Genomic DNA, 16,195 nt, shown 5'->3' on the forward strand with positions numbered 1-16,195 from the left:
GCCATCTCCCCTTGGTTTTGGGATATACCTTCTCAGACTGATTTGTGTTTGTCTGTCCTGTTACAGATCTTGTCATTCTCTGCATTACCAAAAATGCTCTTGCCAGAAAAACCTGCTCTGGTTTTGTTAAACTGCTGTCTGCTGTGTACTACCATTTGTTACTTCTCAGCCAGCTTGGGTTTTTTCCAGCTAGAAATACAAGACAATCGAAAGCACTAATAATAACATGGCCCAGAGACTAGAGGAAAGTGAGATAAGAATCTGAATCCAGGCAAACAGCTTACTGTTCACTGGTCAAGGAAAGCTTTATGGCTGCAACAAGAGTCAAAAATGTCAAGAGAAATAACTACTTATTTTAGTCTGCTTTACAAAGACTGGATATTTCCACACATAATACTCTGCTTGTGGTGACCTATTAGCTATTGCAGTATTTTAGGATGGAGATCTTTCCTTCATATAGAACTTCTTACCTGATACTCAGGCTGACCTATTCCAGCATCACGGTCACACAGGAAAGTTATAAGGGTAGAGCGCTGTGTTTTATTCTCATTGTTGTATGCTGTACCATTTTTGTAGGTCAACTGAATCAGGCCATCATAATAAGAAAGTTTGGAACTGGGCAGTCCAAGACTCCAAAACTGATCCGTACTAGAAAAGAAAAAGTGAGTTTTGAGAGTGAACAGAATGCAAAATTAATTTTCTCTAAGAGAAGTCTTACAAATAGTAACCATATAAGTTTATACAAGATACCACAATAACACATCATAATTAAACAAGGTTGATTAGACCTCAGTAAGCTGAGATAAAAAGAACATGAATAGGTGTCCTCCTTTGAAAAGGAAAGGAAGTCACATATTGCTTTCATACTCCCGTCTCTAAAAGGGTGGCAATACCATCAAGTTCTCATTCTCCAAAGCAGAAGTCAAACTGCAGACACAGCTGGGGTCAAACTGGCCTCATCCAATTACATATGGGCAGTGAAGACCTAGCAGTGCACAACAGCTCTCTGCTAGGTATCAGCTTTGGTTCAGGAGTGTTTCTTCACTCAGACTTGATACTGACTATCAGACCTAGCTTGAACATCTTCCTCTGAAGAGCATTTTTAGGGTCTACAGTGAACTGTGCTTGGCTGGAGAGTAACTCAGAGCCAGCTCAAGTACAGCTGCAAGTGTTTACACTGTACCCCATCTCTGGCAGCAGGCTGAACTGGAACTTGAAATGCACAGGCACTACCTCAGACATAGTTTGTAGGAAACAAAAGCAATGATGCTGTCAGAGTACCAGTACACAGCCTGCAACAGCTCATTTAGTAAAGAAGATCAAAATTGTTAAGGTTGAAAAAGACCTCCCAGATCACCAAGTACAACCACCAACTTAGCACCACCACCAAATCTTTACCACTGAACCATGTCCTCAAGTCCATGTCCACACATTTTCTGAACACTTCCAGGGATGGCAATTCCATCACTTGCTTGGGCAGCCTGCTTCAATGCTTAACAACCCTTTCCATGAAGAAACTTTTCCTACTATCTAATCTAAACCTCCACAAGCACAACCTGAGGCCACCATATGTAACATATGGTACAACATCCAAGCTCTGGGCTTCACCTCTACCTAAGGCAAGGCCCTGCTCATCCCAAGTGCAGCAAGCTCACATTCTTTAGGCCAGCTCTTGGAATAGAGCTGACTCTCAATCTCTGGACTGTAGATTGCCTTAATACAGCTGCAGCAGTAATCTAGAGTTTACAGTCCCTACGGATAACAAAAGAGAGAGCAATAGGCACATTCTACCTCACAAGTTAGCTGTAAGCAAGATTACATACATGTGAATTTGGCTTGAAACAGCTGGCAGTGTAATTACTGCAAATTATATGCTAATTACCTGAATCTATTACAGGTAGACCAGCAATTACTTTACATGCAAATTATTCATTGTTGCACACCACCAACAACACATCATGCAACAAGAGATCTTCTCTTCCAGACAGTCAGTTACTCACCTTTGCACTTGGCAAGCTGCTGATTTTGTGTGGCACAGGTCATCAGGCAGACTGCCACAGACGCTTATGTGAAACAAGTAGTCCTCAGTATTAACCGTATAGTAACTTTTTGCCTTGGCCAGAGGTGATAAATCAAAAGAGAAGCCTGATCAGGAAAAAATAAACACTATCAGTTCAATTTTGTCCTGATATCTCTCATAGGTTTTGACTCAGTCAGTCACATGGCTAGTTCACTTCCCCCTGAGTAAGTCTCCATCTATGTAATTACTGTTGCAGAAACAAAATGGACAAACTAAAAGCATGGTTTCTTATACAGAGAAATTTACTTCAGTAAAATACACATTAGACCTATTTTCCTACATTCACTAGGGGAGTATTAAGCTCATGCTGTTCTGACATTCCATGTGCACATACTTAAAACTGCAGATGCTTAGCATTAGGTTGAATTCACTTTGCTCTGAGTATCATAAGGACTTACTTGCTGCGGCTTAAGTTATATCTCTAGTGGCCTTTTAATTTGCTGAACAGAAATACATACCTGCCTGAGGATCAGAGACCTGACAGTCATCTCCTTCAGTTTTAGACAGGACACATGCAGCAGCAGTATACCAGTCAAAAGCATATGAACACTCACGCTCAGCCATCAAGATTGGAGCACTTTCTAGATCACCTGGTAACACAAGAGCAGTGTATCACATACAGACAGCCAGGATGCCAACAGGAACTAGGAATCTACACCTAAGAAACTAATTTCTCCTCAAAAGCAGACCAAAATAACTATTAAAAGTATCTCCTCTTTGAAAATGGAGCCAAAATTATCTTTCACAAAGTCTTTGCATCTTCCTCCCTAAAATAAAATTTACCCTAAAAGTAAAGGTGCAGGCCTCAATCTGCTCCTGAGAACTATCACAATGTTTGAAAAAAATGTCTACTTTTATATATGAAACTGGTGTTGCACTATAAAGCAATAGCTGTATTAGCAAATAGCACATAATCTGATACTAACAGCTAGAACACTCGAAAGTTTCAAACTCCTCAGGCTGAGGTAGAGGAACTGAGATTTTCTATTTTCCTGGGAGACAGATAACTAGCAGGTTATTATAATCAACACAAACAATATTAACTTCTGTAAACGCTTTTCCCTTTCATAAGCTGCCAGCAGTTTAGATACAAACCATACTTATTGAAAAAGAAGGTTAAAGTATCTGATCTCAGTTCAGATCTACTCTTTCCCATCAAGACAATCCAGACTAAGAAAGTGCTTCATATACCTTCCAGATATTTGTGAAGTTTTAAGCACTTCAGCATACTTTAATCATGTTTGAAAGAATCTTATTTCAACAGTTTTTAAAGAATACTTGCATAAAAGGTAAACAGAAATAAATACCTGCAATTACATTGTCATCATCCTAGTAAACAAACCCCAATGCTTCAAGCTTTTGCATAGGAAGAGACAGAAGACAAAAGCACGTGCTAATATTTAGCACTCATGTCTGGAATTATTAGATGACCTTCAGTTTTTAACTGGATCAATGAACAGGGTGTGGATGTTCTCACCTGGTCTGCATATTAGAGTGATGACCGTTTGGATTTTTTCTTTTTCTTTAGAAGGACAGCTGTCTCCATTTGAATAGATAAGTTGAATATTTTCTCCAACCTTTTTTGGAGAAGATACAAATGTTCCAAGATTCTTACTGTTGTTTTGCTTATCTAGAAAGACAGTAAATATAGAACTTTTGTTTCTCTGTAAAGAAGTGAAGCTTCTGTTAGACACTAAGACTTTTCATTTGTCTAGTTAATAAGAAAACATCATTAAGAATTAGATTTTTCCTTTGCCAAACCATGCTACAAAGCCTATTGTTGTTTAGTTAGAAAAAGACACTTGCACTCTCTCTTCAAGCATCTCTGAGATCACAAAAGAAATATGATCCTAACTGCTGTTTCCTCAACTAAATGAAGGCACTCAGCACAACCAACCCCATCTGTACAGGAACATTTGCACAAGCCTTCAGAGGCTTAAAAAAAAAAAAAAACCAAAAAAAACAACAATTAACCAAAAAAACTCCACAAACGCCACCAACAAAAACCCCTGACTCACCTACAGAGCAAACAGCAGCACCATCTGAACAGCTGGAAGCTCCTCCTCTCTTCCACACTTTGTGGCAGACATTGATGTAGTAATGTTTCCTTCCTACCTCTGAAAAGCTACTGTCCACAGCTTCCCAGTTCTGGGCTGACTCTGAAATATAGAGAGTCATTAAGAACAAGTCATCTGGCTAACTTGTTTCAGCACCTCTATGCCAAAATGCCTTTTATTATAGAGTATCCCACATTTGTGTGATGACCTCTCCTTCAGAGCATCCCTCAGCACACAGAAGTCCTGATTTCAGCTCCATTCTCCCACCAGCTGAGATTACCACCTGCATCTGTCCCATGCAGCCATAGCTGCCAAATCTTGCCATTTTTGGATGGATCCAAAGGTATCCCCTTTGCACAAGCCACTGGGTGGAAGCTGCTGAACCATGGTGCATGGCACAGATTGCCCAGAGAGCTGGTGGATGTCCCCTCCCTGGAAGTGTTCAAGGCCAGGCTAGACAGGGCTTAGAGCAACCTGGTCTAGTGCCTGCCCACAACAGGGGGGGTCAGGTTAGATGAATGGTCCCTTCCAACCCAAACTAAAACCACTTATGATGGCAGCAACAAAGGCAGTCATGGACACCAAGGCTACTCAGTCTGTTTGGAATGAGGGAAGCAAACACCAGCATCCCAGAAATTAGCTAAGAACAACAAAAGCTGACTAATATTCAGCTAAAGAATTGCACTGGAGATGTAAAAGTAACAAAAAGCTAGTTTTTATTACCATACCTGAACTGCGGATAAGAGGTGACAAGTCATAGTGTTTTCTCTTATCAGTAACTCTGCAAAGGAGATCTTTTTCCTCTTTAACACATGCATATTTTGTATCCCAAGTGAAAAAATAGGTGCAGTCAACTTCACCAGTGAATACTGGAGTTCCTCTGCCATCATTATCTTAACATGGAAAAAAGATGAACAAATATAAGGTTTCTAGCAGGGTAAGGGGAAAAAAAGCAAGGAGACTTGAAGACTAGCAATGAGCAAGGAAAACAAAAAGTCCTTTTGCGGCTGACTTCCATTTTTTACCATTGACTATGAAAAAAAATGGCTCCTTTATACTTCCATCTTCTCAGTCATGAGTATAAATTCAGACTAGCAATGCTACTACACAGCACATCCTATCAGCCATCGAAATTACTGCATAATGTAACAATATTTATTTCTTGTGATAGCTGTGGCTCAAAGCAAGCATTCATTTTAGGCATGGGAGTCAAATCCTGAGCAGAGCTGTCTCAGCTTGTTAATCTCACCTGCTGTTTCATTGCACTCGAAGTTTATGACAGTCATCCTCTGAAAGCCAGAACTACAGGCATCCCCATTCGGATAAATTAAAGTGAGATCCCCATCAGAGTACCTGAGTAAGAAGGCAGTTTTAGATAAAAATGTGGGGTCAGACAATCACACAGGGTACATCACAGAACAGAAATCATATTCTTGTTCATTTATTAATTGTCTTGCTCCAAGGGAAAACAAATGCCACTTCAACATTTCAACATACTGACATTTCTATAGCAACAAAGGCTTGCATACACTGATTTTTCTGATCACTTTTCATTAATTTCTATAGATTAAAGAATGCTCTAAAGGTCCCCTGGGTATGGTGGGATATCTATTCCCACTAGTTCATTGTGTCACTGTTTCTGCAAGAGGAGCAAGTCACTTCCTGGAAGATCGCTACAACAAACCTGTCACAGAAAAAATGGAAGATCATATCTACATTAATTAATCTTTGCTTTACAATCTCATGCAAACTATTATCCCTATATGCCACTTGGGAATCAGCCTCATCTGATACTGCTTTACATGTAAAACATGTAAAAAGAAGGACAATAGGCAGTATAGTACAATCTGCAATTGGGACAAAAAAAATCAGTAGAAGTTTTCCTGCCTCAACAATGGCCTCTGCCAGGAACCTCACTGGCTCCTCCATTTGCTAATGCTATCCCAGTACACTGTTACATTTCTAACAAAAAAGTGAGCAAAAATGCTTGCATTTTGTATCGATTGTTGATTACATGACAAGTAAGCATCAAAGCAGGAAACAAAGATCAATGAGAACAGCTAGCAGGGCTAAAGAACACACCTTAGGGTTTGGTTTGCAAATCTTCCTGCCACTTTTTGCTGGTTATTTGAAAGTTTTACTTGGCAAGATGAAACGTATCCTGTATCATCCTTGCAGTTACCTGCACTGGTTTTCCCACATACATTCAAGTAATAGAAATACTCCCCTTTGGTATCTTTTGCTGAATATGGTTGGACATAATCTGAATGAACAAAAAACAAAAAAAGTGTTTCAACACACATCAGGATAGACATGAAACTCCAAATATCAAGAGAGGACATTTTTTCTGTCCCTAAATAAGGAAATGCAAAACTGGGTAGTAAAAACCACAAGAACAAGAAAAATACTGAGCTTACCCGAAAATTGATTAAGTGGATTTAAATCAATGGAGATATCATGTTGCTCATTAGTCAGATGACAGTTTTTACTCTCCAGGTAATCCCTGTGACAGGCATACTCAGTAACCCACTCAATTTCATACCGGCAATTTGTTTTTGCTGTAAGTTTGGGACCTGCACTCTAAAACAGAGGTGAACAGAATTTAAATTATAAGGAGAGCTACTTGAGATATAAACTTTAAAGCAACAGTATCACATTCCTTTAGGATTAGTAACAACTATTTCACCTCTAAATTACTTAAGAAGTGCAAACTTTGCTTCACTCGGAAATATGTGCTGAGAAGAAATAAAACAGGTCTTATAAATGATGTGGCAAAATGTTACAAGTCTAAGTAGTAAAGCAACAGATATTAGCAGAAGGACAGCAGAAATAAGAGTACTTTTAAAAGTACTTTTCCTTAATGTGTTGGAAAAAACAGAGATGTGTGCCCAAATGGCCTAAGCTTGGATTGTGTCTGCCTCAGAGAAGTTCTCAGTGCAGGGAATAGAGGTCAAATGTTCTCTGAAGGCAAAGCAGACTTTTAGACACTGGTGTTTTTTTCTAGCAACTTTGATTCCCTTGGTCCAAATCAACATGAAAACATTTGAGAACTCTTTAGTGAACCCTTCTGTCAGATGAGTTTTCTGTAGTGATATATTTTTGCACATCCAGGAGAAGCAGTAGTCTTGGTTTTCCTCACTTTAAAGTGAAACATTAGAAATTCAAATTGTTTCATAAATCTGAATTTTTGCCATCCACTGAACAACTAGCAGATACACAGGTATCTTACAGGCACAAGTACCATCAGTAATATTACTCTTACTACAAAAGTGCATAGCTATAGCAAGGTAGTACAAAGTGACAGTAGACAAGAACCAGGTTTATTTCTGCAGCAAGGAGAGTGAAGTGTGGTACCTATCTAGGTCAGATGAGGGACTAAACATTAAAACCAAGAATTAGTCAGACAAGAGTTCCCTCTTCACTAAGCTGCAATGCAAAGCATCACTATATGAAATGGCAGAACATTAGCAATTGCCCAATTCAAGCAGTGTGGGTTGCTGAAATGAGCCAGCATCACATTGAAGTGACTGTCACACTGCATTCAAGTTAGGCTAAAACTATCCTGCATAAACAGAGTTGCTGCTGAACACTACAGATTTTACCCAAAGTTAAAAAGACTGAAGAGGAAGAGTGCTCATTAGCAAGCGAATATCTGTGTCAATGTGTCCAGGATTAACTCTATGTTAAACCCATCCTATGCTTAGAGGAAAGCCTTGAATCGGTAAAGGGACAACCAAATTCATCAATACAAGAGACAATACACTCCTGGGGAAATTTTATTCAAGTTCTTGTTATTTCTTAAGTTCTAGAAGACTTTAAGAGTATATCTAGAATCTCACTCTTCACAAGCTTCAAGCAGGGAATACTTACACTCTTCAGGTCTGAATAAAAATGAAAGATAATGCACACAAAAGTTAAAGACCAACCAATTAACACAAAACAAAACATTGAAATTACCTCTTCTCCCCTCTTTGATGGGCAAACAAAAGTGATTGTCACTGCTGGATTGTGGCCTAGGCAGAAGCCTGGCCTTTCTTCATCATACTTGTATTGTCTCTCATAACTCAATACAAGCCTAGAAATAGAAAACAGACCAAAAAAACAGTTAAGACTGCACTGCACAGAAGAAGGATACTCTTAAAACACTCAATCTTTGCTAGACACTCAGGCAGAATATACTAACATGGCCCTGCTCCCAATAACAACTTTTATGAAGATCCTCATTCCTTTAATCTTAAGAGTCTATTAAAAATAAAAATTAAAATAGTCACAGCAATATTACTTAATACAGGATCTTCTGGTACCCTACTTAAGACTCTGCTGAATGCCTTGTGACTCGTAGCAAGAATTTAGCTGATAATCACAAGAACACAGGATAATTGCAGTTTTGCTCTCAAAACTACTGCTGGAGAGCAGATGTGGCAAATGTTCTTGCAACTTTTGAAAGCAATACGCACTCTGGTTTTGCCACATTGCTGTACTTCACCATCTCTCTCATATAAACTCCTTCAATTCTGCCCCCAGAATTAACAGCAAAATTAACTCATCAGCAAATTGACAGAAGCAAAGCAACTGGGTCAGTTCAGGTGAAGCAGGAGTAAGAGAATAAACATGGTAATTATCTGACAGGGAGAGACAAATAGCAAGATGACTTGGATGAGAGTACAGGAAGATCACCACAACACCCCAGCTATGCATTATTATTCTATGCAGTTTAACAGGCAGAAGACTCCCAGAGCAGTGATGTTCTGGCTTCAGATAAGCCACACCTCTGTACCTCAGGCCATAGATATCCAATCACCTTACTCCTTCCCAGGCCACTCTAGTCTGAATGAACACAGAGTGAATATTCCTGAAACACCAAAGAGCTCTTTAACCCTAGCAGAGGAAAGTTTGCTTGCCTAGCACTTTTCTAAAGTACCAACAGTTGCACTTCAGTGTGAGAATAAGCTTGTGCTTCCTCAGGTGTAAGCTACTGCTTTGGTACAGAACACCTGTCACTTATTTCACGTTGGGGAAAAGCCCTGCAACAAAGGACTAACAATTTCATTTGTAAAATAAAATAAAACCCTCAAAACAAATAGGTCAGATCCTCTCTGTTACTAATTTATTCTGCTTGTTTTCTTCAGCTGGCATCTGAAATAAAGAGAGTACTGCAGAAATTGACATGGGTACTACTGATGCTACAGAGAAGGCAAGCAAGCTCGGACAATCTGAAGCTCAGAAATATCAGCAGGTTAAGTCCATTCCCTGAGCCACATTAGTTTATTTGGGTGGCATTTTAACATGATTTTTTTTTGCTTGTTTATGGTTTTCTTTTGTTGTTGGTGGAGTTTTTTGTGGTGCAGTGGTTTTAGGGGGTTTTGTGGTTGGTTCATTTGGGGGGGGGGGATTTGCTGTTTTGTTCATTTGGGTTTTTTTTACATCAAGCTATATTTACAAAAGGCAGTAAACAGTAGCATCATCAAGAAAAGTATCCTGCAGTTTCACCAGCTCTGCCACCACAAGGAATACTAAGTCTTGCACCGTTTATCTATTTCTTCTGTTAAGAACTCATTAATGCAAAAAAAAAAAAAAAAACCCAAAAAAACCCCACAAAGGCAACATCTGGTCCTAGTCTCAACTTTTAAAGTACTTCCATGGAGTAGAGTGAGCCAAAAGCAGTGCATAAACCCAAAGTAATCCAAATAAATTTACCATGTGGGCCCTTAGACAGTAGGCAGGACCAAATCTTATTGTGTGGGCCAAGAGCACCAATCACCCCTTGCTTCTAAGAGTTCTGGAATTTTGTAAAAAAGGAGTCTCTCACAACAAAGGATAAATTTTTATCTGTTATGGCAGTACCACAGAATGCCTGACAGATTGCTCTGACAGTCTTTTTTAATAGTTTTCTGCTACTGATTCAACACTGAAGAGGTATTAATGTTACATTTTAGGAGGCTCATCTGTTTCCAGGCCAGATGACTGAAATCTCCACAGCAGTATTACCACAAAAATTGCCTACCCATCTTTGGCCCGAAGCTTCAGCTGCTCCTTCGGACGGCCAACATCGTACGCCACACCGCCATGAAACAAGCAAGCGGCACTGCCAGCAGGGCACCTCCAGGTCTCTCCACCTGAGCTTCCTGGTTTTGGCACAGAGAAAAGAAGCTATAGGACTTAGTTTCTAAACCCTGCTCTACCTGAAGTATCTTGCCATTTTATCTGGGGGTTCTCTTAAAAATAGTTCTAAAAAACAGGCTACATTAAAATGCAAAACTGACAGACAAAGCCTGGATTGCTTGTGGTGATTTGTGCTGCCCTGGTTGGGGAGAGCAACTTCATCCTTCCTGAAAAAGCAGCTGAAGCTACTTGCTAGTACAGTTGCTGGATACACAGGGCTTTGAAAACTTCTGAAAGTGTGCCAAGTATTTATTTCTTTTCCCACAACCAAGTAATATGTAACTCCTCTTTATAGGGAAGGTTTTATCCTCTTCTTTGTTTCCTATTAACCATCTAATTCAAAGCAGTCAGCAAAAAGTTTCATACTATGCGAGATGTTTAAAAGAATAGACCTCCCACTAAAACTAGTAGTATTAAACACTTACAGAGGCACAAAGCATATATTTAACTGCAGAGTAAAAATCACAGTGGGAGTATACAGCTAAACCAACCTTTTCAGCAAGTTTCAAATACATGATTTTGCTGGTTTAATTCCTTATACATATAGCTCTCAGCTGAGGGGAAAAGTGCTAGCTATGCACCAGTACTTAGGCAAGCACCCAAACAGTATTTTAGATGCACCTCAGGACATTCATCAGGAATTGGGTAACAACCTGGAGTCCAAAGGAATAAATTTGAAGCACGTGAAGCCCTGTGAACAATACTGGTTCTATTTGGCAGCAAGCAAACACATGCAAGACAAGCTGCATTCTCCCACCTAGAAAAAGTGGCTTTAAACTGCACTTGTGCATCCAGAAGGGACATATCTCTGAACACCTCAATACTTGGAAGGTAGGGAGTTTGAAATAATTATCTAAGTCTTGAAATACTGATCTTTGGACACAGGATAACTTTAATGGAGGCAATAGCAAAGAACCGCACTACAAGAAATTTACACACTGATAGGTGACACAAGCAACCATTCAAACCTATGTCCCTGCAGACATTTATGAACAAGGAATCGTCATCAGAATCATCCACCAAGTAGTGTCCTGAAACTTGGATGAGAGGACTCAAGTCATGTTTCTTGAAATCTTTATCAAACACATAGCAAGGGACCTAGAACAACAACAAAAAAATTACATGCAAACCATGCTACACAAATAGGGGGAAGCAATGAACAGGCATATATGATGCCAGTTAGTATGTGGAAAAGTTTTTTTACTTCTAGAGGTTCAAAGCTAGACATGCTGATAAAAATGAGGCATCCAAAGTTAGACTCTTTTGCTCCAGTTTTAGAAGAGTTTTACTATAAACAACCACAAATGCATAGAAAAGGTTCAAGAGTTATTTAAAATTCTCAGCTCCACCAACTTCCAACATTTATGCTTTACATTCCTATGAAAAACATAGGTTTATAGAGGTTGTTTGGATTAATTTGGGGTGGGGGCAGGTAATTAAAGTAACATTGTCATGTATGTGAAGAGCAACTTTGCATGAATAGTACATACAGTACCTCTTTCACAGGTTTAAACAAGTCTTTCTTGCAAGCCACAAAGGTCCTCCATTCAAAATAGTGCACACACTCTGTTGCTGTTACAAATTCAGGGGTACCCTATTTACGTAAGAAAAAATAATGCTTTGAAAAACAGACTGTTTTTATTTTACATGTGTAAAATAAACATTAAGGTTTATTCAAGAGATTAAGAAAAACAGAATACAGCACATCACAGCACAAGGGCATACAGTTTCCTAATGGCACTTGTTGACAGCAAGATTGTTATATAACAGCTTTGTTGGGCAACTCAGGAAGACACAGAATGCCAAATCCTTCATCTGCATATGCACCAATACTCAATGTGTGCCAATCTAATATGCAGTAACTGTATTCCCTCTTCTAGAAGTGCTCACTCTGCCAATTGATAATGACAGAAGCACCAGTCATATCTGCTTACTAGAAAGGAAGACACCAACAGAAATGCATATAACTAGGTTAACAAAGTGAGGCAATGCATGGTTTATCAGTTCCCTTTTATCCTAAGCAATTGATTAGCAGCCTCTTCTGCTACACAGAAGAGCTGCCTATTTTTATAGGTTTATGTTATACACATTTGTATGTATTTCAAGATATGGGTTCTACTATGGTTCAGAACAGTACGTTCAACAGAATGTCTCAGTGACAACACAACACAGTAATTTTTCACTTTGCCCTCCATCATCTCAGCTAGAAGCAGTTTAGCATACTTAAACTGATTCCCTGTCTCATTTAACCCTGCCATAAAAGGGGATGAAACAAGTTGTTCCAGACACTATTACAAAATCATTTTACTATGTCATGAGATGAACAGGTACTAGAACTGAGCTAACCAGAAGTCTGAAGATCAGTATTATCTAGTGTTACAACTGAAGTTGAGCAATAATTTTTAATTTAGTTTCAAGAGTCATCTTCTGAAACAGAACAAAAAGCATTTAAGTCTCGGCTTCACTGGCACTTTGTTTAAATTGGCTGGATTTACAAGACAGGGTGTGCAATAGCATTGTCAGTGCCAACAGCAGCACCAATAAACATTTTTCCCGGATACACAAATGTGTGACCTGAACACAGTCTGTACTGAGCTCTCCTATCTGTTAAGTGTGTGGAGGCTGAAACTCCAAAGCACTTGTAAGGGAACTGCATGCACACAGGCCCCTAGAAACTTCTTGGGGATCTCCAATTAGACTTTAAACACATTCTCACAAACAACTATTTCCTCCGGAGCCCAGCTGGCTCTATAAGCACTGTTAGTTCAACAATGTGCAGATCAAGCCTAAGGTTTACTGTTGTCAACTATGATGCCCTGTAAGAGAGGTCATTTTCTTCAATACTGTTCTATTAAACAGTCATGCCAAGTCCACAGCAGCCGCAAATTAAACAGCAGCACACACTGTTATGGTACCCTGTACACTGTTGACTCATTCCCCCATATCAAACTAAAAAACACTTCAGTGCCAACCATGTAAAAACAAAGACAAAGAAGAGCCCATAACCAGAGCTAAGCTGCAGACGTGTAGCAATTTTCTATTAGGACTGAATTTTGAAAGCCACAATAAATCATGACATTAACTTAACAGTAAAATGTAACTGGCTCTTCTTTAAGCTATGAAGCTCAGTAATCAGGACCACCAAAAGTACAGCAAGTCTCCCAAAACAGCAAGTCAGAACTACTTGTCATTTCCATTGAAGATAACAGCACATTATTTATACTTACCAGTGTTTTCCCACACAGGAAGTTAATATTGCTTTGAATTTGGTGTTCACTGCCCTGCTGCAAGCAGTTATGTGTAGTGTTGATCTCCAGAAGACTTCCAGAAACTTTTTGCAAGGCTAACTCACCTAGGGTTTAAAAATGAGAAGTGGGGGACAAAAGGTTGTTATAACACAACACCTTCATAGAAGCTCAACAGACAGGGTCTATTTTCAACCACTGAGCAGCACAAGACATACCAGCCCACCTGAAGACAGTACAATTAAAGATCTTTGTGGATTTTCTGATTTGGAAGATCAAATCCAAGGTAAGATAACATTTGACATCTCTAATCACACTTCTACCTTCTTAAAGGTTTTTAGCAAACACTTTATAAAATAAGAGTACAACAGCAAGTGCTACTACAAACTAGTCACCTCCTTTAAGAACAAGAAAAGCTGTTACCAACTAGTTTCAATCAAAATTCACTCCTTCCTCCTACCAGCTTCTATTTATCAGTTTCTCAGCCTTTATATCATTTATAGTAATAGCATCAGCACAAGATGAGAGAGAGTCTATCATAGAATGGTTTTGCTTAGAAGGGACCTCTCTGCAATAAGCAGGGACACCTTCAACTAGATCAGCTGCTCTGATCAGAGCCCTGTTCAGCCTGACCTTGAACATTTTCAGGATGGGGCACCTGCAACCTCTCTGGACAACTTGTTCCAGTGCCTCACCACCATCATCATAAAGAAATGTATTCCTTATATCTAGTATGAATCTACCCTCCTTTGGTTTAAAATTATTACCTCTTGACCTATAACTACAGGTCCTGCTAAGTCTGTCCTCATTTTTCTTATAAGCCTCCTATAGGCACTGGAATGCTACAATAAGGTCTCCCTGGAGTTTTCTCTTCCCCAAGCTAACCAGTCTCAACTCTCTCACTCTGTCTTCATAGGAGAAGTGCTCCAGCCCTATGAGCATTCTTGTGATCCTCCTCTGGACCTGCTCCAACAGGTCTATATCCTTCCTGTGCTGAGGACCCCAAAACTGGATGCAGTAGTCCAGGTGTGGTCACACCAGAGGGAAAGGAGGGGCAGAATCACCTCCCTCAAGCTGCTGGCCAGATGACTTTTCATACAGCTGGCTTTCTGGGCTGCAGGTTCACACTGGTGGCTCCATTTAATCTTTAACCTATTTAATGAGTAAATCTGGTGCCTGTGCATTGGCACTGCTGGCACAAACCCAACCCAACTCCACTGCCTCAGTGTAAATTTCTCACATCTCCCAACCCCCTTAGCACAACTCACATGCTGCATGAGGAGCTTTGTCACAGCACACTGTTCTCATCCCCCAGCATTTGACATGAAGAGGAAAGGTGGAGCACATTTCAAGTCATGATAAGCATCAGATCAGGACACTGAAATCATCCTGCTAAAGCCTATTTTGGTTAATATTAAATACCAACTGCTTTTAGAACTCACATGCTAACTCCAGCCTGTTCTGTTTTGGTTTTTTGGGGTTTTTTTTGAGAAGTAGATTTTAATTCTACAACGAGTTTGTCTTGAACTACAGAAAATGCTATAAAGCATGAAGATGGATCAGCTTCCCCTTTTCCATTTTAATTTTTTTTTTTTACTCTAGGGAGAAAACAAGTCAAATCTGTAATCATTGCAGATAGCAGCTTTGCACCTAGACCAAATGTTGTCTTATTTTAAAAAGCACACTTGTAGGAACTTTGCCAAGCCTGTTACCTCCTCACCCAAGGCAAGCAAAACTACATTGCACCCATACAGCCTAGAGAACAGAAGAGGAGCAGAAATCAAAAAACTGGTCAGAAAGATGATAAATGTGGTTTGTGCCTTTTTTATTTCCCGTGTTATCAAACAGCCATCTTCATGCTGCACATCTTCCAGCACTGATGCTAGCCAAAGTGCCATGCAGCTCTGGTAAATCTAAGAGTTACATACTGCTTTGAGAGCAAGAGTGTTACTTATCACAAGATACTGTCAAGGTGTCCTCTTTTCTTCCACAGACTAGCAGAAAGAAGCCAACACAACTTTCTAGGCAAGAGATGCATATAGTAACAATATGCACATGACTTAAAGCCTCTCCAGTTATAAATGTAACATTTAGCAGGGAACTTATGGCAGCACCATCTGAGGACTTAGTGCTCTGTAAGCACTAGCTTCTCTCTGAGCTAAAAACACAGTACATTGCATTGAAGGCATTTGTGAGCTGATTCCAATTTTCTCAGTTAAAGTAATATTCAACAAAAAACAAATTCAGTCAGTATATCTTGTTTAGTACAGGCCAACACATATGCTCTCCTCCCCCTTGCATGCTTACAATTAGTTTGGGAACTTGCTAAAAGTTTTAGCAAGAGTCTCTTGAGTGCATATGCCTCATCACACCCTTGTTCAGAGAGCAGGGAATATCAAACCCTCGTATCAGCTTCCTTCCAGAGCTGCCACCACTTTTACTGTAGCAACAAGCTCCCTCTACAACCATCATTCATGTTTCTTCATGACTTCAGAGATATGTTGCTTCCACAAAGCAACACACTACACATCAGCTAGTACTGCTCACATAAATTAGCACCAAATACTTCACATTACTCAGTTGCACAATACCTTCTGCTCATTGACTCCATCTGTTTAACTACTTAGCAGGAAAAAGGCAATCATGGAAGA

At 39.6% G+C, this 16,195-nt stretch overlaps 1 protein-coding gene across 1 annotated transcript in view; it reads right to left on the reverse strand.

Annotated features, from left to right (window-relative positions):
* Positions 1 to 16,195, reverse strand: part of IGF2R (insulin like growth factor 2 receptor) — a 57,444-nt gene that overhangs the window by 30,868 nt on the left and 10,381 nt on the right. Inside the window, exons 3-16 of the mRNA XM_079299275.1 lie at positions 13,527 to 13,651; positions 11,795 to 11,893; positions 11,268 to 11,397; positions 10,142 to 10,262; positions 8,095 to 8,212; positions 6,555 to 6,717; positions 6,220 to 6,400; positions 5,387 to 5,490; positions 4,866 to 5,030; positions 4,099 to 4,239; positions 3,558 to 3,710; positions 2,539 to 2,670; positions 2,001 to 2,145; positions 471 to 648 (exon numbers count right to left, since the gene is read on the reverse strand). Of these exons, the coding sequence (XP_079155401.1) occupies positions 471 to 648; positions 2,001 to 2,145; positions 2,539 to 2,670; positions 3,558 to 3,710; positions 4,099 to 4,239; positions 4,866 to 5,030; positions 5,387 to 5,490; positions 6,220 to 6,400; positions 6,555 to 6,717; positions 8,095 to 8,212; positions 10,142 to 10,262; positions 11,268 to 11,397; positions 11,795 to 11,893; positions 13,527 to 13,651 (1,955 nt within the window). The remainder of the gene's footprint in view (positions 1 to 470; positions 649 to 2,000; positions 2,146 to 2,538; positions 2,671 to 3,557; positions 3,711 to 4,098; positions 4,240 to 4,865; positions 5,031 to 5,386; positions 5,491 to 6,219; positions 6,401 to 6,554; positions 6,718 to 8,094; positions 8,213 to 10,141; positions 10,263 to 11,267; positions 11,398 to 11,794; positions 11,894 to 13,526; positions 13,652 to 16,195) is intronic.

This window comes from Erithacus rubecula, assembly GCF_903797595.1.
Source record: "Erithacus rubecula genome assembly, chromosome: 2".
NCBI classification, from domain to species: domain Eukaryota; kingdom Metazoa; phylum Chordata; class Aves; order Passeriformes; family Muscicapidae; genus Erithacus; species Erithacus rubecula.